Genomic DNA, 26,536 nt, shown 5'->3' with positions numbered 1-26,536 from the left:
CTTGAGGTTTTCTACGTAGAAAGATGTTTAAAAATATATATATTTTATTGATTTTTTACAGAGAGGAAGGCAGAAGGATAGAGAGTTAGAAACATTGATGAGAGAGAGACATCGATCAGCTGTCTCCTGCACATCCCTACTGGGGATGTGCCTGCAACCAAGATACATGCCCTTGACAGGAATTGAACCCGGGATATTCCAGTCCATAGGCCACCACTCTACTCACTGAGCCAAACCAGTTTCGGCTCTATGTAGAAAGATTTTGATTATGTTATAGGACTGTTTAGTTTTCTCTTTTTTCTTGAGTCAGCATATTTTTTTCTAGAAGTTTTTCCATTTTACTTAAAATTTCATACTTACTAGCATAATACCTCAATATTTTAAATGTGTAAAGCCTTTTTATTACTCCTCTTTTTTTTTAATTCCTGATATTAACTATTTTCCACTAGCTCTTTTTTTCTTTATCACTCTCTCCAGATTTTTGTCAATTTTACTGAGTCTTTTCTCAAAACCAACCCTTTTTTAAAAAGTCTTTCTATTGGATGTTTTCTATTTGCTAATTTCCACTCACATTTTCATTATATTCTTATTTATACTTTTTTTTGATACATACACACAAATATTTCAGACTTCTTGTGATGCTTATTTCATTAATTTTTGGCTTTTCTAATACAAATAAGGTAGATATAACTTTTCCTCTAAGTACTGTTTAAACTGCTTTTGGTAAATTTAGATAGTAAAAAATTTGCTTATTATTGACTTCTAAATATTTTCTAATTTCCTTTATAATTTCTTCTTCTAAAGTAACTGTGGAACCCACAGGGTCCATCCCTCAGCTGGCCTGGCCCCAGATCTCCGGTTTAGCTAAGGTAATTTAGAAGTATATCTTTAATTTCTAAACACATGGGGAGAGTATAATTCTCACTTTACTAGTGATTTCCAGTTGGGTTGCATTGTGGTCATATAATACAATCTATATAATTTCAATAATTTGAAAAAGTTTTGATACTGGTTGGGGGCAGGGAGTTAGCGGGGGGGGGGGGGGGGCGGGGGAGGGCGGGTGCTAGGAGGGGCAGCGAGGATGAAGGGGAAGTAACTGTCAAACCTTCCTGCTTGGCACCATTCTTTAAACTGTACATGGCAGTTTCGCAGCTGCACCTGCTCAGGGCCCGGCTCCTGGAATGGGGTGGGGCTGGGCCAGGGCCGAGCCAGGCGGGCAAGAAGGGCGGTTCAGCTGCCCCCCCAGCGAGGTTCAGCGCTCCCTCTGCAGAGATGGCGCTGCTGTTGTGGAGGGGGTAGGGGGAAAGGGTCTGACCCTGGAGGGCTGCTCAGGCCTACCTCCACCCGGGTCTGGAGTTGTAGGGAGGAGAGGTGTGCCCAGCTCCAGTGGAGGGGGCACCGGCATTGGTGGGCCAGGGCCTTGGGTGCTTTGGGGGCGCTGACGGGGGGTCTCTGGTGTGTTATTGTTGTGGGCGCCCTGGTGAGGGTGGCAGCGGCGGGGAGGAAGAGATGGGGAGTCTGAGATGCTGGTTGCAGCTACCCCCGAGGCTGGGTCTTCTCCCCTGGGTGTGGGGGCTGGGTAGGGTGTCCATGCAGGGAGATTGGAAGAGCTGCCTGTGGCCACTTCCTCTTCCTTCTTTGCAGGCACTATCCTCAGACCCCTAAGAACCTGGCTCCGCCTGCCCACCCTCTGCTGCAAGCTGCAATATGCAAATTGGTCATTATAGGGACATTGTCAGAGACAAATTAGCATATTATCTCTTTATAAGTATATATATATATATATATATATATATATATATATATATATATATATATATATATATCTTAAATAATAAAGAGGTAATATGCAAATTAACCATTTGCCCTTGCACAAGATGGCCGCCCCCATGTGGTCACAAGATGGCCTCCACAAGATGGCTGGCAGGGTAGGGCAGTTGGGGGGGACCAGGCCTGGAGGGGGGGCAGGTAGGGAGGACCAGGCCTGCATGGGAGGGCAGTTGGGGGCGATCAGGCTGGCAGGGGGACAGTTAAGAGTTGATTAGGCTGGCAGGTGAGTGGTTGGGAGCCAGCAGTCCCAGATTGTGAGAGGGATGTCTGACTGCACGTTTAGGCCCGATCCCTGAGAGATCCCTGTGGGATTGGGCCTAAACCGGCAGTTGGACATCCACCTAGGGGTTTCAGATTGGAGAGGGTGCAGACTGGGCTGAGGGACACCCACCTCCAGTGCACCAATTTCATGCACTGGGTCTCTAGTATATATATTCACTAAGTGGCCAGATTATTATGATGTCTGAACACACACACACACACACACACACACACACACACACACATTTTAGAGTCCCAGTGCATGAATTCGTGTATGGATGGAGTCCAGCCAGCCTGTGAGGGGACATAGGTGGTTGGCTGGCCTGTCTGTGGGTTGAACTCCTGGTCAAGGGGACAATTTGCATATTAGCCTTTTATTATATAGGATATACTGAGTGGCCATATTACCCTGTTTCCCCAAAAATAAGACAGTGTCTTATATTAATTTTTTCTCCCAAAGTTGCGCTAGGTCTTATTTTCAGAGGATGTCTTATTATGGGGGAAACACGGTATTATTACTACCCCATCAGTATTTCATTGGGCCACTTTTTGCCTTCAATACTGCAGTGATTCTTCTTGGCATTGACTCCATGAGATATTGAAAGGTGATGCGAGAAATCTGACACCATGCCTGATGAATAGCACTATCCAGTTCTGTGAGATTTGATGGTTGTGGAACCAGCTGCCTGATGGCTCTTTTAACTTTGTTCCTCAAATGCTCAATTGAATTGAGATCTGGAGATTGTGGGGCCACCTAAGCAAGGTAAAGTCTCCCTCATGTTCTTGGAACCACTCCTGCACAATATGAGCACCGTGGCATGGTACATTGTCTTGTTGGAAGAAGCCATCTCCATTGGGATACGCCATCAACATGATAGGATGAACTTGATCAGCAATGATACTTAGGTATGTTGTGCTATTCAGATGTTGTTCCACATGAATTAAAAAGTCCAAATTATGTCAGAAAAACATGCCCCAAACCATAACCCTGCCCCTACCAACTTTAAGGGTTGTGCTCATGCATGTGGGGCAGGAGCTGGGTGAAGAAGCTTTCATGTTGTTTCTGTGAAATTCTCACTCTACCATCTGCATGATGTAACCAGAAATGTGATTCATTGGATCACATGACTTTTTTCCAATGTTTAACTGTCCAATCCTTGTGTTTCTGTGCGAATTGGAGACGTTTTATATTGGTAACTGCAGACAGCAAAGGTGTTTGAACAGGCCTTCAGCTTCCATATCCCATACTATGCAGTGTATGGCTAATTTGCCCACAAACATCAGATGGTCATAATAATCTGCCCCCCCCTATATATATATATATATATATATATATATATATATATATATATATATATATATATATACACACACACATACACACACACACATACATATACATACACACTTGGGTTTTTATACATTTTTTAATTTTTAATTTTCTACTTATCCTATTTGTTTGGTATTTTCTTTTTAAGCTTTATTTTGGATTGAGGTTTTTTTGTTTTCATTAAATTTTTTTTTAATTTACAATTTATTGATTTCAGAGAGAAAGGGAGAAGGAGAGAAAGATAGAAACATCAATGATAAGAATTACCGATTGGTTGCCTACAGCATGCCCCTTCTGGGGCCTGAGCCCACATCCCATGCCTGCGCTCTGACAGGGAATTGAACTGTGACCTCCTGGTTCATAGGTTGACTCTCAACCACTGAGGCACGATGGCTGATAGGGTTAAGTTTATTTTTTATTGATGACATTATTACAGATGTCCTGTATTTTCCTCCCACTTCTCTTCTCCACCCAGCTCCTGCTCACCTCAGGCCCTCAGCACACTGGATTGATTTTTTAAAGTCATTTTATTTTTCTCTGTCTGCTAATTTGGTATAATATCTTTGGTTTCATTTAGTGGTTACTCTAGAAATTACAATGCATTAGCTTAACTGTCAATATCTAATAACTTTACCATCCTCCTACTCTAGCTGGATAACTCCTATTTGCCTATCTATAGCCAATTTCTTCCCTTCCTCTCTCTGTTCTGTGCCTCAGGAAACTGATCCATATAGATTGATCACCTTTCTCCCTTCCCTCTGGTTGGGTATTTATTTCCCCACTTCCCTCCCTACTAGGTCACAATGCCTGGGCTGGGATTCTACCCAATCTGGGGTACCTGTCAGTTGGCTTATTCCTTAGAGCTACCCCATTTGGTTCCTGAACCTGTTCTCTCCTCTTTTCCTTTGGGCCTAGAGGTGGTGCTGGCTCCCCACTGTTGGTTTCCTTAAACCCTGTCCACAGTTTTGTAAATGATACTTTTATGAAACCCTTCTCAAATTACTCAGTTTAAACATTTTTTGGTGTCTTAGAATCCTGATTGAGACACAGACAATATATGAGCCTAAAGTAGTCTGTGTTCATTCCCCTCCAACTTATATGTCATCTTACTATTTTTTAAATTATGAATTCTTTCATTGATGTTACAATGAATCAAAGCCAAAGTTCTACCCATACCTATTGTACTGTAATATTTAACTGATAAATGTAATATATATACAAAAAGTAATAAAGTATAAATATAGAGTCTAAGTATTATTAAACCAATGCCTATATAAGTATGACCCAGTCAAGAAAGTAGGAAAAGTGAGACAAGGAAGAAAAAAAGTCAATATTATTGTACAGGCTATCACAGTGAGTAACAGGGCCTTATTCTTATTTTTATGTATACTAGAGGCTCAGTGCATGAAGGAGTGGGTCCTTCAATGCAGCCTGCCCCCTCTCATAGTCCAGGAGCCTTCAGGGGTGGGAGGTGACCCAGCAATCAGGGGGAGGTGACACTCCATCATACTTCTGCTGTTGCCACTGCTGGAAGTGCAAACCTTGGCCGACCCTAGTTACCTGAGCCTCAGACAGCCCTGGGCTGCTGGGCAGCTGTCATCTGAGGCTTGCTTGTGCCTCGGGCTTGCCCTGGGAGGCTGGGGGTCAGAAAGGAGTGGGGGAACTCTGGAGGCAGGGTGCAGAACAGCCAGGCCCACCTGGGGGCAGGCCAGGCCTTGCCATGTGCCTGCCGCCCCAGCAGGGCACCACCATCTTGTGGCTGTGAGTGCCACCATCTCTGAGAACATGAGAGTCAATTAGCATATTCCCTCCTTTTTAGCTGTGTGCGCCACCATCTTTGTGATGGCATGAGGGTCAATTAGCATATTCCCTCTTTATTAAATAGGATTTTAATTGATCTCAGAGAAGAAGGGAAAGGGAGAGACAGAAACATCAATGATGAGAGAAAATCATTGATCAGCTGCCTCCTGCATGCCCTACACCACATGTGTCAAACACAAGGCCCGCGGGCCAAATCCAGCCCGCCAGGCCTTGCAATGTGGCCCCCACCGCGTTGTCATCACTGCACTCCGCTGTCAGTTTATGACATTGTCATTTTATGACTGTTCAGTAAACCATTCGGCCCGCGATTTAGGCTGGATTTTAGATTTTGGCCCCTTCTCTGATTGAGTTCGACACCCCTACCCTACACTGAAGACTGAGTTGACAGCTCAGCATGTGCTCTGACCTGGAATCAAACTATGATATCCTGGTTCATAGGTTGATGCTCAACCACTGAACCACACTGGCCTGACCAGAGTCTCATTCTTGCCTAATACTCTGAAAAACCAACTGGGGAGACTCAGCATTGATTCATCCATTCCATTCCTCTGTTGGAGAGGGTTGAATCTCCTCACATGAACTCCCTTGTATTTCGGGCTTATTTCTGTGTATATCCAAGAAATCTCCATGGTGCTCTGTGACCATGGCTCCTAATTACCAAGGTGGGAAAGGGATGAAGAAAAGTGAAAACATTAATGACAGTTTCATGCTGTAAGCTTCTTTTCTGATGTTCTTTATTGTTTCATACTCTGATTATGTTGAACTTAAAGTGTGTATTTGAAGTACAGGCTTATCATTTTTAGAGGTGTCTCAATATGGTGGCCCCAGAGCCACACGGCACTTCTATGACAGAGCTCATGTCCTTCAGAGGTGGGGTGAGAAGCCGGCCACCGCAATGCTCTCACCGGTGATGTAGCTGGAATCTGGAGAGCAGAGGAAGGACACCAGCCCTGAACAGTCCTCAGGCTGACCTATTCTGTATGGAAAGAGGAGGTGGGCTAAGAGTGATGAATCTTCCTGTGAGCCCTGGGCTCCTGAAAGATGCTGGGAAGTCAAGACCCCTATGATCATGAGAGAAAGGCTGCAAGTGGAGATATGTGATCTCTACAGGGACTTTTACTCATCCCAGGGCTCAAATCTCCAAAAGAGGAATGCAGAGAGGTGATGGTGATCTTTATTCATCATGAAGGTCTGAAGTTACGTTAACCAGGTCTACAAAGGACACACAACCTACCTCTGTATTCCATGGCGTCCCTTCATATAGTTCCAAAAGGCTGGATCTTCAAACAGCTAAAGGAAAAGTCAAATGGTTAGTGCTGCTCATCCAGATGAAATCACAATGGCTCCACATCATAAACACCTTTGTGGAGGGGGGCACTCTGGGTTCAGCTCATCTCTCACAGAGGAATACAATCCTGATTCTGCTGCTGATCCCAAAGGCGGTGAACCAGAGCATTAGAACAAGAGTCCACAGGGCCAGGTGTCTCTGGGACATGGCCTGGTAGGGGAGGGGACCCTGGCACTCAGTGGGGCAGGAGCAGAAGTTGTCTTTGGTCTTTACCACTTTGCTGAAGGCTGTGTCAATTACTCCTGGAACGAGGCAGTTCACCCTTATTTCCTTTGGTCCCAGCTCCAATGACAGGGTCTTGGTGAGTCCCAGAATGGCTGCTTTACTAACATTGTAGGCCCCTAGCCTCTGTGAAGACAAAGAGAAGTGGATGGCAAATAAGTAACTGAGGAGGAGAGTTTCTATTGGATTTCTAGGCCTGTGTGTATAAATATATCTCTTCAGTGGAGGAGCTGTAAAAGCCTAAGGTACGGAGACACTCTGTACGCACGGAGAGGACGAAGCAGGAGAGGAAGGGCAGGGCGGCTGAGTGCCTGGCTGGCGTTCCCTAGCGGGAAGGAGATAAAAGCTCTGACTGTGCTGGGCCCCAGACTCGACTGCTCTGAACCCCAGTTCTAGGCCAGACCCTGGGGACCCAGGCTCAAACAGAGGGAGCTGGGCTGTAAGGCAGAACCCCAGGGGGCAGCAAAAGAAGGTCCCGGAGGAGCGCAAATTGCACGCAGAGAAGGGACGGTTGGCTGTGCCGTGGGATTGCCCTGGCGGGAAGGAGACAAAAGCTCCAGAATGCTCTGAATGCCACCTCCAACCCCACTTCCAACTGAACTGAACCCCAATACTGGGCTCATTGGGGGACAGCCTAGACTGTTTGGTAGCAGGCAAAAATCGAGGGCACCTTTCTCTCAGAGGTGCTTGCAAGTACTGAAGGACCCTGAGTCCCAGGAACCGCATAGGTTTGGGCTGATGGAAGTCAAGGCTGTAGGCTCCACCCTGAAACCCTGCCCCATGAGGAAGCTGCAAAAATGCCGAGACAACGAAATAGATCACAAATGAAAGAAATGGAGGACAAAAAGCGACTGGATATAGAATTCAAATCTACGCTTATAAGGTTTTTCAAGAATTTCGTAGAAAAGGTCGATAAGACCTATGAGGATATGAAAAGGGATCAACTAGAATTAATAAGGAATCAACAAGAAATGATAAGGGATCAACAAGAAATAAAGAATACATTGTCTGAAATAAAAAATATTATACAGAGTCCTAAAAACAGAATGTAAGATCGCAAGAATCAAGTCAAAGATTTGGAACATAAAGAGCCAGAAGACACTCCTCCGCAGAAGCTAGAAGGCAAGAGAATCCAGAAAATTGAAGATAATGTAAGAAATCTCTGGGACAACTTCAAGCGAACCAACATCAGAATTATGGGGGTCCCAGAAGATGAGAGAGAGCAAGATATCGAAAACATACTGAAAGAAATAGTGACAGAAAACTTCCCCCACCTGGTGAAAGAATTAGACTTACAAGTCCAGGAAGTGCACAGAACTCCAAACAAAAGGAATCCAAAGAGGACCACACCAACACAAATCATAATTAAAATTCCAAGAGCAAAAGACAAAGAGAAAATATTAAAAGCAGCAAGAGCAAAGAAGGTAGTTACCTATAAAGGAGCACCAATACGATTGTCAGCTGATTTCTCAACAGAAACCATGCAGGCCAGACGGGAATGGCAAGAAATATTCAATGTGATGAACAGTAAGAACCTACAGCCAAGGATAATCTATCCAGCAAAGCTATCACTCAGAATCGAAGGACAGATAAAGAGCTTCACCAATAAAAAAAAAGCTAAAGGAGTTCATCACCACCAAACCAGAATTATATGAATTGCTGAAGGGGGTTCTTTCAGAAGAGAAAGTAAATAAAGATAAAAATTATGAACAACAAATACATAACTATCAACAAGTGAATCTTAAAACCAAGGAAATTAAAAAAAATCTGATGAACAATAGTAACTGTTGAATATAATAGAATCAGAGGTATGGTAGGGGAGTGAATTGAGGATTCTTGGGGAAAAGGGGAGAGGGGGATGTGGGAAGAGACTGAACATAAACTGTGCACCTATGGATGAGGACAATGGGGGGTGGGGAAATGGCAGAGGGTGGGGTGGGAACCTGGTGGAGGAGAACAATGGTGGGGGGGGAAAGGAACATTTGTAATAATATGAACAATAAAAACTTATTTAAAATAAATAAATAAATAAATAAATCTCTTCAGCAATGCAGAGATCATTGAGAATATCACACAAAAAAGTTAAAAGTCTGCCATGTATGTCCTTTCTGGAGAAGGAGGATCTGAGACACCCATTGATCAAATGTGTGTGTAAGTGTGTCCCACCAGCAATAGCCTGTTCTGGGATCTTCCTGGACATCTCCACTTTTCTTGGCAAATGGGGGTATGTCCATTCTTTTCATTTAGAGTTATAGAAGGTTATACTTACATATTCTGGTAAGTATGCCCCAGCTGAAGAGACCAGAACCACAGAGCTTCCCCTGGGAAGAGAAGGATGGGATAAATATGTTGGAGCCACAATAAGTGAGGCAAATAGATACATCTAGGCATGAAAGGAAGTGGAGACTGTGAACCATGAAAGTGAGTGAAAGAAATTTAGGTTCAGATTAGAGCCCATTTCTGCCTTCCTTCAGCCTATCTCCTCTGGCCTTGAGCATCCTGAGGACCAGGACCAAGTTTATGTTTTCATCCACACTTGGATGCTCAATCCATCAATGAGTACTAGTATGAACACTTTTATAAAATACAGCCAACATTTGCCTTTATTCTAGACTATTGTTCCATTTACTGGCTTTGAGGGTATTCTATACCAGGCATGCTTAAGTGTAATATTGAAAGTACTTCTCAGTGGATCCTTGGGAATCTTAATCTCAGAAGCTGCATGCCCAGTACACTCCTACCCCAAAATCCTCTGGGAAAGTTTTTAAGTATCCTCAGTGCTTCCACACTCACCAAGTCTAATGACTTGTTCAGACCTCACTTCTCTACCCTCCAGTTTCCTTTCACATCAGATACTGTAGACTAAAATTTCCTTTCCGGAACCTGTTTGGTCCTCTTGAGAAATCTGCACTCTTGCCTCACTTTTCCCCTCTACCTACTCATTCCCTTTCCCTCAGTGTCTATTCTGTGTGAGCCAATAATCAAGATACTTTCATCGTCTCTCAAGTGTTTTCTCTTCATGTTCTCTTTTAATTTAGGAAGAAGATTGAGTATGCCTAAAATAATTATAACAAACAATCATATGATTTTCACCTTTGTCTCCTAAATATTAACAAAATTCCTTATTACAACAGTCAAGGCTATCCATAATTTAGCAACACCCTGCTTGTCCAACGTTGTCTCTGATCTCTTCACTCACCCTGGGTCTAAAGGTTGTTCTGTGCAACACACACAGAGCAGGGATGATGAGAGAAGATAATGGAGGACATGGCTAGGCCAAGAATAAAAAAGTTTGAGAGATAAGAGTTGAGTGAGACTTGGAAATTCCACCACTCATATTATAGACAGGCTTCAGGGTGCCTCAGTGTCGTCAACCTGGACTTTTGTGCCCTGATCTGCTGCATGCAGCCTAAGAGAAGCCACTTTCAGTTCCCCAATTCCAGGACTGCTATGGGAACTCTGGGGCTTCCTGTCACTAGAATCCCATTTCTCTCTTCTAGTCCCTGCCGATTTCTGGGCACTCTAGAAATTGGGTATTCATACAAGAAGACAGGAATATGAAGTTAAACTTTCACTATCCTAGAGAGACCGACCACTTGCATTCCTCTGATTTTAGGACAGCTGTGAGGACTCTGGACCTTTCTGTCTGTGTATTCTTATTGTGCTTCTAGTAGAGTCCTTGCCAGATTCCATGGGCATTCTGGCTATGAGAGAACAACAGTAATGGATAGAATTCTTTGACCTAGAATCTTAAAGTCAAATTCTCACTTCACCTGTGTTACTGGCTCAGCTAAGCCTGCTGCTCAGAAGAAAGATCTAACTGAACACCTGGCTCCTCTTTACCACCCCTGCTTCATATTTGACAATGTCTCCATCCCTCTCCCCTTCCCTGCCCTCACCCCTTGTTCTCCATGTGGGGCAGCAGCTGGCTCAGCAGCAGGGCCGGGGCCTTCACATTGACATTCAAGATCTGAAATCAGAGCAAATGCGGGTGGGGAGGAGAGACATTCAGTCCAGTGCATGTTCTCACTGTATCAGCAAACATACCACTTTAGAACATGGGCGCGCTGGCTTCTGCCAATGGGGAGAGTGCTAGCTTTCTTTGACACACATGGGTTGCAGGGGAGGGGAGGGGAGGAGGGGAGGCATCCTGAAAAAGTGGAAATTTTGAGATCAGGAAGACTTTGCAGGCCTCATACCCAGAGTCTGCAGGATGTCTCCCTGTGTCTGTAAAGGTATCAGAAAAAAAAAAAAAGAAAAAAAAGTCTCATCTGGACCTGAGGAGGCACTGGACAATTGAGTCTGGGGAAGGCTGGCATTATAAGCTGAATTGTGTACCACCCAAATTCTGTTAAAGTCAAAACCCTTAGTACTCAATAATGTGACCTTATTTGGAACTAGACTCATTGCAGACGTAGTTAAAATGAGATCATAGTATGGGCCCTAATTCAAAATGAAGGGTGTCCTAAGAAGGGAAGTTTGTGAGCGCACACACACTGACAATATCATGTGATGATGAAGGCAGAGGTTGGAGTGATACTTTTTTCTGTAAGCCAAGTAACATCAAAGATTGCCAGCAAATCACCAGTAGCTAGGGGAGTGGCATGAATAGATTCTGTCATAGCCATCAGAAGGAACAAACCCTGCTGATGCCTTCTGACCTCCAAGACTGTGAGACAGTAAATTCTGTGTGTAAGCCTCTTGGGTTGTGGTACTTTGTTATAGCAGCTCTCTGAAACTAATACAGCTGGATTTCAGGGTTTAAGCCTTGGACATGAAACATTCTTAGGCAAGGAAGGGAGTCATTCCCTTCTCTGTGTCCCACGTTGATTGTGATGATCTGGCTCTCTGCTGAACCCTTCCAGCAAACTGGGAGCTCATGAACAGTGGGGGATAGAACTAGAGTGTAGCAAGCATGTCAAACTCATGGTGGCCTCCATCTCACAGATGGGGAATTGAGGGTCAGAGTCCAGGCACCTGGCCTGCTCGGTGCTTGTTGTTCTGTGAGGAGAAGGTGTGTGGGAGCTGAGATGGAAAGAGGGTCGCACAGAGGATGACATCCCATCAGCCCTACCTGGTGTCCCCAGACCTCACCTTGTCCCAGACCTCCTCACTGCTCTCCAAGGTACTTCCCACATAGGGATTGACTCCTGCCACGCACACCAGGAAGTCAACATTTCCAGAATGTCTCAGGGCCTGCAGTGAGAAGGGGCAATGAGGACCAGGGTCAGGGAGCAAAAGTTTTCTGTTGCTGTGGGAGGTGTTTCCTGGTTGCTCTCCCTGGGTCTCTGTGTGGCTAAATCCAGGAGGAGGCCACACCAAGCTGATGGAGAGCTGTCTCTCATCAGAATTAAAACTTTTCTCCATGCAGTTCTGTAAGCCTGCTCAGGCTCTGGAGTAACCAATGTCAAGCACATGGCCATCTTTCATTCCTGCCCTTGTTCGCTTGTTCACTTGATCAGGTTATGTTTTTAAAATGACCACTCTTCCTCTTGTTACCTCCAAACCCTACCCATCTCCTCACCGTGGCCACCAGCCGGTCTCGGTCCTCAGCCTTCCCCACGTGGCACACGGTGCCAGACACACCCAGCCCCTCTCCCTGCAGTGTTGCCAGTGCCCGGTCCACGTTCTGCTGCTTCCGGCTGCTGACCACCACGTGGGCCCCATCCTGGGCCAGACGCCGGGCAATGGCGAAGCCAATCCTGAGGGCAGAGATGGTTATGATGGCTTCAGCCCTCTCCACTCGCCTCCTGGAAGGCTGATCATGAGACACAAATTGAGTTTCACAGTGTGGTTCAAGAACTGCCTCCAAACCTCTAGAATGGGAAAGAGGAACTACTGAACATTTTCTATACATCAGGCCTTCACCAAGACTAATCCAGTTAATTTTCACAACTATATGTATAACAATCATATGGATGAGAAAATTTTCATAACAGTTTAATTGAAGGGCATTTTAAAAAAGTAATGATCCTTCAGAACACATGTACATGTGCTGGGCATCCAGTGTGAATGGCAGAGAATCTTTAACTGCCCAGTGTTTTCTCCTTTTGTTGTAGCCAGAGGCCTCTGGTGTTACTTGCACTTTCTATAAGCCTTAAAGCTTTCCTCTCTCCTGCAATTTAAAAACTTTGATGCTGCTGAAACCGGTTTGGCTCAATGGCTAGAGCTTCGGCTTGGGGACTGAAAGGTCCCGGGTTCGATTCCTGTCAAGGGCATGTACCTTGGTTGCAGCCATATCCCCAGTAGGGAGTTTGCAAGAGGCAGCTGATCGATGACTCTCTCTCATCGATGTTTCTAACTCTCTATCTCTCTCCCTTCCTCTCTGTACAAAATCAATAAAATATATTTAATAAATAAATAAATAAAAAATAAAATAAAAACTTTGATGCTGAGAACATGCTCTGCCCCCATTCTCTAGCTCCTTACTTTAAGGAGGTCAGAAGCACTTTTGACTTGAGCTGGTTGAGTACCTGCGATCAAGGGCAGAAGGCATATGTCCCCTCTCTTATAGAAACTGCTAGGACAACATAGAGTTTTGAATTACTCATTTGTGCATTGGGGACATACAGATTTAAAGCATGATTGGGGCCAGGCCAGTTTTGCTCAGTAGTGAGCATTGACCTATGTACCAGGAGATTATGGTTCGATTCCTGGTCAGGACACATGCCTGGGTGGCTGGCTAGGACCCCATTAGGGGGCGTGCAGGAGACAGCCAATCAATGATTCTATCTCATCATTGATGTTTTTATCTTTCTCTCCTTCTCCCTTCCTCTCTTGGAAATCAATAAAAACATATTTAAAAAATAAATTAAATATCATGGTGATGTGAAAGTCTGGGATATTAACAATTCTAAAATAAAGCGATCTAAATTTGACAATGAAAGGGCAAAAGGACAGAGCCCCTGGCCACCAGAATTCCCCCTCCTGCCATGGTAATGACTCATTAAAGACTGTGGCCCATTAAGGCAGTTAGAGTATATGTGGAATTGGAGGTACACAGGAAGAGATGTCACCAGGAGAGGGACATCTATGTAAGCTCTCTGAATGGATCTTGAGAAGTTGCCTTGCCCAGTGCCCTACTGCCAGTGAACTCTCTGCAGTCAATGGAATCCCTAAGTCTGAGAGACCAGTAGGTCTCTGGTTTCTCCCTATTAGACCAGGACTCTAAAAGTCCATGGCCACGTGCCCATGAAGGATGGAGAGAGAGAGCTGTCCTGATGATGATATGTTAAATAGCTTAGGGTTACCCATCCAGTAAGCGGCAGAGACTAGATTCAAACACTGCTCTGATTGAACCAGGAGCAGTTAATTTTCCAAATCTATCATTCCTGGAACTTAGAAACCGGATATTTTGGGAAGACACACTGAGTTTGGGGTTAATGATGAACGCCAGAGCTGTGTAATGAGATGGAGGTATCAGGAAGGATGTGTGAGAAGGACCTCCCCTGCTCTGGGATGGGGACTCTAAATCTGTTCATTACATGGACTCCCATTCACTCACCCGTTTGTGGACCCAGTAACTACAGCTACTTTCCCAGCCAGTGGACAGCTTCTATCTACCGTTTTGCTGCTCATTCTTGCTGAGAGAAAGACCGAGGAGCGTTGAAGACCCTTAAAGGCCCAAGACATGGTCCTGAACATGTTAGTCACTGTATGGCCTCCGTCCTCCTGGACCCACGCTGGGCAAGAACCTGAGAAGACAATCGTCATGAAGTTAGAATCTGTCTCCACCCATCCTTCGTGGGAGGGTTCCACTGAAGTCTCTGATAGATGACCTACCATCCTTTAAATTTACCAGGAAAGCACAGAGCAGCTCATGTCCTTCCCATGATCAGTTCCCCAAAATGGGCTTCCCTGGGATGCCAGGCCCCTGGTAGATGACTGAGTGATACTTACCTGACTCACCAACAAACAAGGAATATCTCTGTGGTCTTCTGAGAGTCACCTTTGTATTCCTCTCCATACATCTATTCTTTCACAAAGAAATTGCATTGGACTTTTGTCTTTCCCCAGCCTGTTGCAACCACCCTGGTCCAAGCTCTTGTCACCTTTCCTACCTGCTGCAAACTCCTCTTCCTTCAGCTCCCCAACTGAAGCAATAGCTCCTCATCAGATATACCAGATGTGTCAGCATTTCTGAGAGGCAAGTTGTTTCCCCGCATCACAAATGACTCTGATCCAACTGAGATAGAAGTCCAGCCACTCCCCCTTTGTTTAAAAAGCTTTTATGGGTCCCATACCTCACATCTCTTGAACTCCAGGCCATATTGTCCAGACCCCCATGCCCAAAGATCCTATGGCACCTATGTCATTGTAACTTTTCAGCAATACCTAATTTCTTCAGTAACTTTCTCTAATCCCACATCTTTCATTCCAAACCTTCCCTCAATTTTATGGGGAGATCAAGGAACAATAGTTGTCTTGTGTTGGCTACCTCAGCATCACACTAAAAACTGAAGTAATTTTTTTGGAGATGGCCTTGGGAAGCAATGTAGGGGAGTGGAAGGAGCGAGACAGAAGGGAAGATAGCCCATAAGTGGTACATTGTCAAGCGAGTTATGTCTATTTATAACTGAAGGTCAATCTTATTGAACTCTGAGCAATACTTTTGTTTCTTAATTTTCACCTGAGAATATGTTAATTGATTTTAGAGAAAAAAGGAAGGGAGAGTGAGAGTGAAAGAATGAGAGAGAGAGAGAGAGAGAGAGAGAGAGAGAGAGAGAGAGAGAGAGAGAAAGAGAGAGAGAGAGAGAAATGGATGTGAGAAACATCAATTGATTGGTTGATCCCTGTATGGGCCCTGAAATAGAAACAAATCTGCAACCTTTTGATGTATGGGATGATGCTTCAACCAACTGAGCTCTCTGATGAGGGAGGACAAGGGACTGGCCTTAGGGTGACCAAGAATCTCTGCTTCTAGGACTGCAGGTTTTAGCACTGAACGGCCCACTTTCCAGCAAATTGCTAAGTCCTAGACAAATCAGACAGTTGGTTACCAGCACAGGGGCACATCCAACTCCTGTCAGTCACTAGCTGAGGACTGCCCCTGGAGTGGAACAAAGAGGTGACCAGCAGAGACAGAGCAGGTAAGGTGGGATGGTGTGGTAACACAATGGGAATTTGGACTTTCTCTTAGGAGGGAAAAAAGCTTGTGGATGTTTTTACAAAATGGTATTTTGACATAAATAAATGATGATCACACTCAAGGAGCCATAAACTTTATTCTAGGCCCTAATGACTAAAATAGCCAATCATTGTTTCTCTAGTGTTTATTTTTTGTATAATATTAATCCTTATTCCATTTTCTGAGTGATCTAACCCAGTTTATTAAGCTGTTGCATAATATGGGAAGCTAACGTAACCCTTCCCAGGAACAAAATCATAGAGCGCTGAAAATAGACAAGTTCACATCTGTATTCAACATAAAAGCTCTAAACAACCATGCACTTACTACCTAAATCTCTGGGTTTCCAAGCAAGTTCAATGCTGTTGATATCAAGAAATATTGTGGACTGAATTGTGTCCTCCTGCCCCGAGGTTCATATGTTAAAGACCTAACCTCTATGGCTTCAGAGTGTGATTGTGTTTGAGATGGGACCTTTAAAGATGTGAATAAATTCACCTAAAACATTTTACATATAAAAAAGACTTATGGATAAGGACCTTTATCATCTGATTTGTAATCGTTGAAAAAAGAGATAAACTTAAATGCTGAATATGGTATTCATGCTACTTGATGGAATTTGTGTAGCCATTAAAAATGGTGTTCATAAGTAGTTTGTAACAATTCTGAAATGTTTTTGTTAAAATGCTAACTGAGAGAGTCGTTCCAAGATGGCTGCACAGGTAAATACCTAGCTGCAGCCGCACACAACAATTTCAATAAAATACAACTAAAATATAAAATGGACATTACCCAGAACTACAGGAAAGTAGACTGACTGGAAATTCTACAACGAGAAGCAAGGAGTAAACCAGAAGGGAGCACGGAGGAGCTGTAAAAGCCTAAGGTATGGAGACACGCAGCGTGCGCGGAGAGGACAGAGCAGGAGAGGAGGGAGGCTGAGTGCCTGGCTGGCGTTCTCTAGCAGGAAGGAGATAAAAGCTCCAACTGTGCTGGGCCCCAGTTCCAACTGCTCTGAACCTCAGTTCTAGGCCAGACCCCAGGGACCCAGGCTCAAACAGAGGGAGCTGGGCTGTAAGGCGGAACCCCGGGGAAGCGGCGAAAGGCAGAGCCCCCGGAAGTGCGCACATTGCGGGCAGAGAAGGGACGGTTGGCTGTGCCACGGAATTGCCCTGGCGGGAAGGAGACAGGGGCTCCAGACTGCTCTGAACGCCACCTCCAACGCCACTTCCAACTGAACTGAACCCCAATACCAGGCTCATTGGGGGAGAGCCTAGACTGTTTGGCAGCAGGCGAAAATCGAGGGCACCTTTCTCTCAGAGGCGCTTGCAACGAGGACTGAAGGACCCTGAGACGCAGGCGCCGCATAGGGCGGGGCTGATGGAAGCCAAAGCTGTAGGCTCCACCCTGAAACCCCGCCCCATCCAAGCAGAACACAGAGACTTTTAAGGCTACCAACTCAGGGAAGCTGCAAAAATGCCGAGACAAAATAGATCACAAATGAAAGAAATGGAGGACAAAAAGCGACTGGATATAGAATTGAAATCTACGCTTGTAAGGTTTTTCAAGAATTTCCTAGAAAAGGTCAATAAGACCTTTGAGGACCAACTAGAATTAATAAGAAATCAACAAGAAATGATAAGGGATCAGCAAAAAATAAAGAATACATTGACTGAAATAAAAAATATTAAACAAAAACCAACGGAGAGGATCCAAGATGGCTCCTCGGGTAGACACTTAACCGCAGCAGCACAGAATTTCAATGGAATACAACTAAAATGAAGAGTGGACATCGCCCAGAGCTACAGGTAGTCGACTGACTGAAAATTCTACAACAAGAAGGAAGAGAAAACCAGAAGGAAAATCAGAGGAGCTGAAAAAAAGCCTAAGGTACGGAGACATGCTGCACGCTTGCATGCACGCGCACGCGGAGAGGTCGCAGCCGGAGAGGAGGAGAGGGCTGGGTACTGCCTGGCGTTTCCTAGCAGGAAGGAAATAAAACCCCAAGCCTGGGCTGAACCCCCAAACCAGCAGCGCTGAGCCCCAGTTATGGGACAGACCCTGGGGACCCAGGCTCCGGCAGGGAGAGACGGGGCTGTGAGGCGGAATCCCAGGCGAGCAGCGAAAAGCAGGGCCCCCGGAGTCTTGCGCACATTGCGCACAGAGGACTGAATGTTGCCTCTGATGCTGGATTACCCTAGCCGGAAGGAACAGGGCCTCCGGCGGCACTGAGCCTCAGTCCGGACTGCTCTGAACCCCAGTTCTGGGCCAATCCCTGGGGACCCAGGCTCAAGCAGAGGGAGACAGGGCTGTGAGGTGGAGTCCTGGGAGAGCGGCGAAAAGCCGAGCCCCCAGAGTCGCGCGCACTGCGCGCAGAGGACAGTCTGTTGACTCTGATCCTAGACTCCCCTAGCGGGAAGGAGAAAAAAAAAAAGCTCCAGACTGGAGGAATGCGACAGGGAGCAGGAGCCCCTGCCGGACACCAGCCAGCCGGGCGCCGGCAGGAAGCCGGGCGAAGGGGCCCCCAGAGCGGGGGGTGCCACTGAGCTTCGACCTCTGAGCGAGGGGAACGGAGTCAAGGCCATGGGCTGCTTCCTGGGCGGCGCCGACCCCGGCAACAGGCTGGAGCAACATGGGAGCCCGCGGAGAACAAAGGGGTGCCACAGGCCAACCTGCTGAGCTCCCAGGACAAGGAGGAAGAAACCAAAGAAGTTCTCAATGTGAAGAAATCAAGTGAGAGCAAAAGATAGTAAAATTACTTAAGAAAGAATACAAAGAAGATCTTGAAAAATCAAAGACTAAGTAAGAACTCAACTCACCAACCAACATTGCAACATATATGCGTTTAAAAAAAAAAAAAAAAAAAAAAAAAAAAGGACAGAATGTTGGAACAGCGGCGGCCAGGCCTAGAGTGCCCAGGCACAAGGCAGTGGCAACCGGGCCCGGAGCAGCAACAGCCAGGCCCAAGAGCAGCAGCAGCCAGAACCAGAGCAACAAGAGCCAGCACTGGAGCAGCCAGAGCTGGGGCAGTGGCAGCCAGGCCTGAGGCGGAGGCAGCCAAGCCCAGGGTGGCCAGTCCAGGAACACACAGACCTGGAGTGGCCGGGCCCAGAGCAGCCGGATTGGGAGCAACCAGGCCCAGAACAGCAGTAGCCAAGCCCGGAGCATCCAGGCTGGGAGCGGCCAGACTCGGAGCATCCGGGCCAGGGGCAGCCTGGCCCAGAGCAGCCGGGTCGGGTGTGGCCAGGCCCGGAGCAGCAGCTGCCAGGGAGCGGCCAGGCCCGGAGCAGCCGCGTCGGGTGTGGCCAGGCCTGGAGCAGCAGCAGCCAAGTCCAGAGCAACTAGGTCGGGAGTGGAAGTGATCAGACTCGGAGCAGCTGGTTGTGGAACGAACCAGAGCAACAGAGGCCAGGCCTGGAGCAGCCAGGCCCGGAACAGCTCGCTCCTCGCCTACCCCTGTCCCACGGCTGCCTCTCAGACATGGCTGGAAACTTTTGTGGGAACTTGAGGGTCTGCTGAATCAAGTGATGAAGGCTTAGATCTGGATGTGCTGAGTTAGTATAGCGCTGGGGTGTTGATCTGTGAGTGCCTTGGGTGGGGCCTGGATGAGGCTGGTTGACCTATTTGGAAATGTCTTTTGTGTGAAATGTATCATTGGGCATGTGGAGGTATTATTGATATGAGAAAATGCTAAGTAACTGATTTACTATCTGAAAAGGGATTTACTATCGGGGAAAGGGAGGGAGGAAGAGACTGAACATAAACTGCACCTATGGATGAGGACAATGGGGGATGGGGAGGGGGCGGAGGGTGGGGTGGGAACCTGGTGGAGGGGGGAAGAAATGAGGAACCTTTGTAATAATATGAACAATAAAGATTGATTTAAAAAATAAATAAATAAATAAAAATAGATTAAACAGAGTCCTAAAAACAGAATGTAAGATAGCAAGAATCAAGTCAAAGATTTGGAACATAAAGAGCCAGAAGACACTCCTCTGCAGAAGCTAGAAGGCAAGAGAATCCAGCAAATTGAAGATAATGTAAGAAACCTCTGGGACAACTTCAAGCAAACCAACATCAGAATTATGGGGGTCCCAGAAGATGAGAGAGAGCAAGATATCGAAAACATACTGAAAGAAATAGTGACAGAAAACTTCCCCCACCTGGTGAAAGAATTAGACTTACAAGTCCAGGAAGCACACAGAACTCCAAACAAAAGTAATCCAAAGAGGACCACACCAACACAAATCATAATTAAAATTCCAAGAGCAAAAGACAAAGAGAGAATATTAAAAGCAGCAAGAGCAAAGCAGGTAGTTACCTATAAAGAAGCACCTATACAATTGTCAGCTGATTTCTCAACAGAAACCATGCAGGCCAGACGGGAATGGCAAGAAATATTCAAGGTGATGAATAGTAAGAACCTACAGCCAAGGATAATCTATCCAGCAAAGCTATCACTCAGAGTCGAAGGCCAGATAAAGAGCTTCACAAATAAAAAAAAGCTAAAGGAGTTCATCACCACCAAACCAGAATTATATGAATTGCTGAAAGGGGTTTTTTTCGGAAGAGAAAGTAAATAAAGATAAAAATTATGAACAATAAATATGTAACTATCAACAAGTGATTCTAAAAACCAAGGAAATTAAAAAAAAATCTGATGAACAATATTAACTGTTGAACATAATAGAATCAGAGGTATGGAAGGGGAGTGAACTGACAATTCTTGGGGAAAAGGGGAGAGGGGGATGTGGGAAGAGACTGAACATAAACTGTGCACCTATGGATGAGGACAATGGGGGGGTGGGGAAAGGGCAGAGGGTGGGGTGGGAACCTGATGGAGGAGAGCAATGGAGGGGGCCGGGGGAGGAACATTTGTAATAATATGAACAATAAAAATTTATTTTAAAAAAATAAAATGCTAACTGAAAAATCATGACGCAAACTTATATACAGCATGGCTGAAATTATATTAGCAAAAATGTCTATACAGAAAAATATAGTAAATAAGCCTGAAAGTAAATAAGCTTTGATAGAATAAAAGTAATAGATTAAATATGTACTTCAGCCTTCTCTTCTTCCCTTTCATCACTAAAAGATACTTCTTAAAAAAGGAAGAAAGGGCCGAAACCAGTTTGGCTCAGTGGTAGAGCATCTGTCTGCGGACTGAAGGGTCCCAGGTTAGATTCCGGTCAAGGGCATGTACCTTGGTTGCAGGCACATCCCCGGTGGGGGGGGGGGGGTGCAGGAGGCAGCTGGTCGATGTTTCTCTCTCATCGACATTTCTGGCTCTCTATCTCTCTCCCTTCCTCTCTGTAAAAAATCAATAAAATATATTTTTAAAAAGGAAGAAAGGAAACAAAACCAAAGCAATACAAAACACACATAAAAACAAAGCAAAACAACACAAAAAATCTTTATAAAAATTATGAGAAATTCTAGAGTTAGCTTTCTAGAGAAAGCTCCAGTTCAAAATATTTTTTAATGCATGGGAGAACAGCAGTAAAAGTTGAGAGCAGCTATAGGTGCCCCAAAGCTCAGAGTCAACAGATAGAAAGAGTAGGAGGGGCCGGGTAATTGTCAGAACAGGGTACTTGCATTCGGAGGAGCTTAGGCCATTAGAATTCTTCTCTGAATCACTGCCATTTTATCAAGCACCCCCTGAACAAGAGCAGAAGAAAAACAGAAGAGCCAAAACCGGTTGGCTCAGTGGATAGAGCATTGGTCTGCAGACTGAAAGGTCCCAGGTTCGATTCCAGTCAAGGGCATGTACCTTGGTTGTGGGCACATCTCCAGTAAGGGATGTGCAAGAGGCAGCTGATTGATGGTTCTATCTCATCGATGTTTCTAACTCTCTACCCCTCTCTCTTCCTCTCTGTAAAAAAAAATCAATAAAATTTATTTAAAAGAAAAGAAAAGAAAAGAAAAACAGAAGAAAGTTGGATTAGCCCAGCCAGTGTGGCTCTTTGACCTATGAGCCAAGAGGTTATGGTTTGATTCCTGGTCAGGGCTCATGCCCAGATTGTGGGCTTGATCCAGTAGGGGGTGTGCAGGAGGCAGCCAATCAATGGTTCTTTCTCATCATTGATTTTTCTCTCTCTTTCTCCTCTCTTTTCCTCTCTTTGAAATCAATTAAAAAATATATATTTTTAAAAGAAGCTTGGATTAATACAATAAAAGGAAGAAAAGAAGAAAAAGACAGCATAATGAAAAACATAAAATAAGATTTCAGGAATAATTCCAAATGTACATGGATATTCATAATAAATGCAAATGGATTAAGTCTACATACTAAAAGATGGAATCTCTCAAATTAAGTCTTTTAATAACCCAGTTAAATATAATTCACAAGAGACACAATTAGAACAAAATGACTAAGGAAGATTGACAAAAAAGAAATAGATGTTGGCATAGCAGGCAAATATTAAAGGACAAGTAAGTAAGATAATATTATAATTAGACAATATAATTCAAGGGAAAATGTATTAAAATGAAAACTGAATAATTTATATTCATAAACTATACATAAAACAAAAATTATAGTAGTCATTGTTATGTACTTAACACATAAGTTTAACTTTCTTTGTTGTTGTTAATCCTCACCCAAAGACACTTTCTCCATTGATTTTTAGAGAGAGTGGAAGGGAGGGGAAGAGACAGAGAGAAACATCCGATGTGAAAGACACATCACTCAGTTGCTTTCTGCACATGCCTGCAACGGAGGCACGTGTCCTTGACCAGAATTAACTGGAGACCCCTTAGTCCATGGGCCAATGTTCTAACCACTTAGAAAACCGGACAGGGTTTAACACATAAAATTGACAAAAACAAAGTTACCAGGTAACTTAACATATATCTTTCTGAAATTAACACTTTAATGGACAAGATGTAAGATTATAGAGAATTTTACATAATAATTAACATGGAAATCTCAATAAATTCTGAAGTGCAAAAATTATGTGGAGCATCCTTATTCAGTGACATATGTACAAAATATAAATTAACACATAAGTACAGTACCTTCCCCAAGTCATATACCTGGAAATGTTAAGTCCCCATATAAAATAGCTTTTGGAAGAGAAAAATCAAAGCAGAAATCACTGTTTAGAAATGAGCAGCAGTCTGAGCACGTTGCAGAAGAATAAACAGGATAGCATGTGGTCAAAAGCAATCCGCAGAGAACAAAGCAGAGTCTTAAATACATTTTTCAGAAAAGAGATAATAGAAAATAATAACATAGATTTTTTTATTCAATAAATTAGTAAGAGAAAAACACTAATAAATCCTAAGAGAAACACATTTATTAAAAGCACAAATTATGAAACTGAAAATAAAGAAAACCAACAAGTTATTGGGGGGAAAAAACACATCAAATTCTAAAGATGGTTTTCCTTTGGTGGGAGTACAATTTGGCCCTTGAATTTTCACTCTTATTCACTTCACAAGTTTTCTATAAGATTTAAACATTGAGCCCTAACTGGTTTGGCTCAGTGGATAGAGTGTCAACTCACAGATTAAAGGGACCCCGGTTTGATTCCAGTCAAGGGCTCATACTTTGGTTGCAGGCTCAATCCCCAGCCAGGGTCAGAGTGTGTGGGGGAAGCACTCAATCGACATGTTTCTCTCACATCCTTGTTTCTCTCTCCCTCCTTTCCTCTCTCTCTAAAAATCAATGAAAAATTATCATCGGATAAGGTTTATTAACAACAAAAAGTATACTATTTAAAAGTCTACTTTTCTTAAATGCCCAGTTAATTTTTGGAGGAATGTCTGAGTCTAGTGCTGAAGCAGGAAAAATACTAGATGAACCTGAAGCATCTTGTTCTTCCAGGAAGTGAACAACTGAAGGGGTGCTGAAAGGACAGAGGAGCCAAACTGAAAGAGGTCCTGATGGCCAAAGCTCAAAAACATGAGCAACAAAATAAATCCCGTTGTGTTGAATTTTTATCTAAAATATAAAACAGTTACACACGTGTCCATACTAACACAAAAAAACTACTAAGTAAATAATGGGAAGGGACCATAGAAACTTCACAGTGGGCAAACCTGGCTAACCCTAACCCTAACCAAATGATCAAGGTTAACATCCCCACAGGAATCCTGTGCTGTCATGGACTTTCTGATTTGAAGAGATAAGGGCACTTCACCTTTGTCATATCCTTCTCTCAAACCCATCATCCCAGTCTAATCATCAGGAAAACATCACATAAATCCAAATTCAGGTACATTCTACAGCATATCTACCAAAACTGTTCAAAATGTTAAGGCCACAAAAAATACAACTGAAAAATTGATGGATGGGAGTAGATTAAGGAGACAGGAGGATTACATGCAGGGTGGCATCCTGGATTGGATCATGCAGTGGTAAAGGACAGCAATGAGAAAACTGGTGAGATATGAATAAAGTAGGTGGTTTGGTTCTAATATTACACCAGTGTTACCTTCTGAGTTCTGAGGAATGTGCCACTGTTTTATACAAGATGCTAGTTAACATTAGGGGAAACTAGGTGAAGGGGGACACAGGAACTCTCTACGCACTATCATTGCAACTTTTCAGTAAATCTAAAATTATTCCAAAATAAAAAGTTAACTGTTAAATTGATAACCTATGCATTCTTTAGCTGATTTTGAGAGACTGTGTCATAAATTTGAGTGCAGAACCTAGCAATGATTATTAAAGCTATGAATACCAAAAGATGTTACTAAAATTTTCACAACTTTAAATTAGCTGTACACTTAGAGACTTTCTGTACCATGTATGACAATTGGGCTGTTCTTAAATTTTCTAAAATAGCATGGTCCAGCCGAAACCGGTTTAGCTCAATAAATAGAGCGTTGGCTTGGGGACTGAAGGGACCCGGGTTAGATTCCGGTCAAGGGCATGTACCTTGGTTGCGGGCACATCCCCAGTAGGGGGTGTGCAGGAGGCAACTGATCGATGACTCTCTCTCATCGATGTTTCTAACTCTCTATCTCTCTCCCTTCCTCTCTGTACAAAATCAATAAAATATATTTAAAAAATAAAATAAAATAAAATAAAATAGCGTGGTCCAGTTTCACTGAAGAAACCTCTAGACACACTTCTAAGGCAGCAGGATTCACAGGAGGGCTTGGATAGATCCTCTCATCCTTCCTAAGACCAGGCTGTAAGGCCCTGCTGGCCAAGGTCTCTAAGGATGGGGCCCGTTGGCTTACTGGTGCCTCCATCAGTGGCTGAAACTTGCTACCACAGCAGGAATGGGGACTTTACTTGATAGTTCCAGTTATAAAATAAGTAAGGTTAGCACTTCTATGATAAGGACTTGAGTGTCTGCCCTAAGACTCTCCCTGTCCATAGCCTGGCTCTCTGGTGGTGAACAGGGTAGGTCACTGACCACTGAGGCCTCAGAGCCAATCTTAAGACTTAATGAGTTGCCGAAACCGGTTTGGCTCAGTGGATAGAGCGTCAGCCTGCTGACTGAAGGGTCCCGGGTTTGATTCTGGTCAAGGGCATGTACATCAGTTGCGAGTACATCCTCAGTTGGGGGTGTTCAGGAGGCAGCTGGTCGATAATTCTCTCTCATCAACGTTTCTAACTCTCTATCCCTCTCCCTTCCTCTCTGTAAAAAAACAATAAAATATATTTAAAAAAAAAAAAAAAAAAGAAAGACTTTCAGAGTAGGGATTGTGCTGAGAAGAGGTATGTCTCCTAGAGGTCTCTGGCCTCTCCAGTATCTAGAGTCCTCTGCCCCAAGGAGGACACCTGGAGGCAATAGACAGACATACCTGGGACAGATGGACGCAGTGCTTTTCTCCGATCCTTGAACAGAAGCCTGGGAACACAGCAGTCATGGAACTCTGCTGATGGCCCTGTGTGTTCTGGTATATAAGGGCTTCATCCTGCCCCCTTTTGTCTTTCTAGACACTCCCCTAAATTCACCCTGTCCCTCCCTGCTCACCACCCTCCCAAGCCCTTTGATGAATCATGAAAACATCTAAGATTAATGTGATGTCCTTAGAATTACCAATAATTTCCCTGAGTAATCCCTCAGTAGCCTCCCTCTAAAGCTGCCCCAACTAGGTTCCTGGTCACAAAGTGTCTGGAAGAAGACAGGAGTTCACATTCCCAGAGGCAGTGCAGACAGGGAGCATGGGGTGATGACTGCAGTAAGAGAGAAGGGACTTGGTAAGGAAGTGGACATGAGCCGTGTGTGTGTGTGTGTGTGTGTCTGTGTGTGTGTGTGTTTTGGCTGAATTTCAAAAGCATTTCTGGCTCCTCTTGATGTTTGTTATGATGAATTGTGTTTCTATGAGTGGAGTGTTCATACTTGTGACATGTGTTTGGAAATTCTACTTACTCTGCATATTTCCTGACACTAAGAGCACTGTTAGGAAATTTTTGGGTCCTTCGGAAATGTGTGCAAGTTGACACTGAACAGTGAGGTCAAAATGTGTTGATCTGGTCCCTGAAAGTGCTGTGCTCCTACATATGCCATGGACTTCTTCAATTGTGCAATATTTTAAATGACTGGAAAAGAACAACATAATATATTCAACTCCCACATTTAGCAAATAATACTTTCCCTATTCGCTTCATCTTTTTTTTTTTTTTTTTTTT

At 44.3% G+C, this 26,536-nt stretch overlaps 1 protein-coding gene across 1 annotated transcript; it reads right to left on the bottom strand.

Moving 5' to 3' along the window:
- Positions 1-5,947: 5,947 nt before the first annotated feature.
- Positions 5,948-25,798, bottom strand: LOC311622361 (dehydrogenase/reductase SDR family member 2, mitochondrial-like). Its single transcript, XM_084883448.1, has 9 exons — positions 25,705-25,798; positions 14,317-14,506; positions 12,337-12,514; positions 11,907-12,008; positions 10,712-10,782; positions 9,082-9,133; positions 6,804-6,938; positions 6,477-6,532; positions 5,948-6,218 (listed from the first exon to the last, which is right to left on the bottom strand). Exons 2-9 carry the CDS (start codon positions 14,454-14,456, stop codon positions 6,107-6,109), a joined length of 846 nt encoding a protein of 281 aa, XP_084739574.1. The 5' UTR covers positions 14,457-14,506; positions 25,705-25,798; the 3' UTR covers positions 5,948-6,106.
- Between the last annotated feature and the right edge of the window lie 738 nt (positions 25,799-26,536).

This window comes from Pipistrellus hanaki (genome assembly GCF_964339955.1).
Source record: "Pipistrellus hanaki genome assembly, chromosome: 1".
Classification (NCBI taxonomy): domain Eukaryota; kingdom Metazoa; phylum Chordata; class Mammalia; order Chiroptera; family Vespertilionidae; genus Pipistrellus; species Pipistrellus hanaki.
This window is presented reverse-complemented; position numbering and strand designations above follow the sequence as displayed.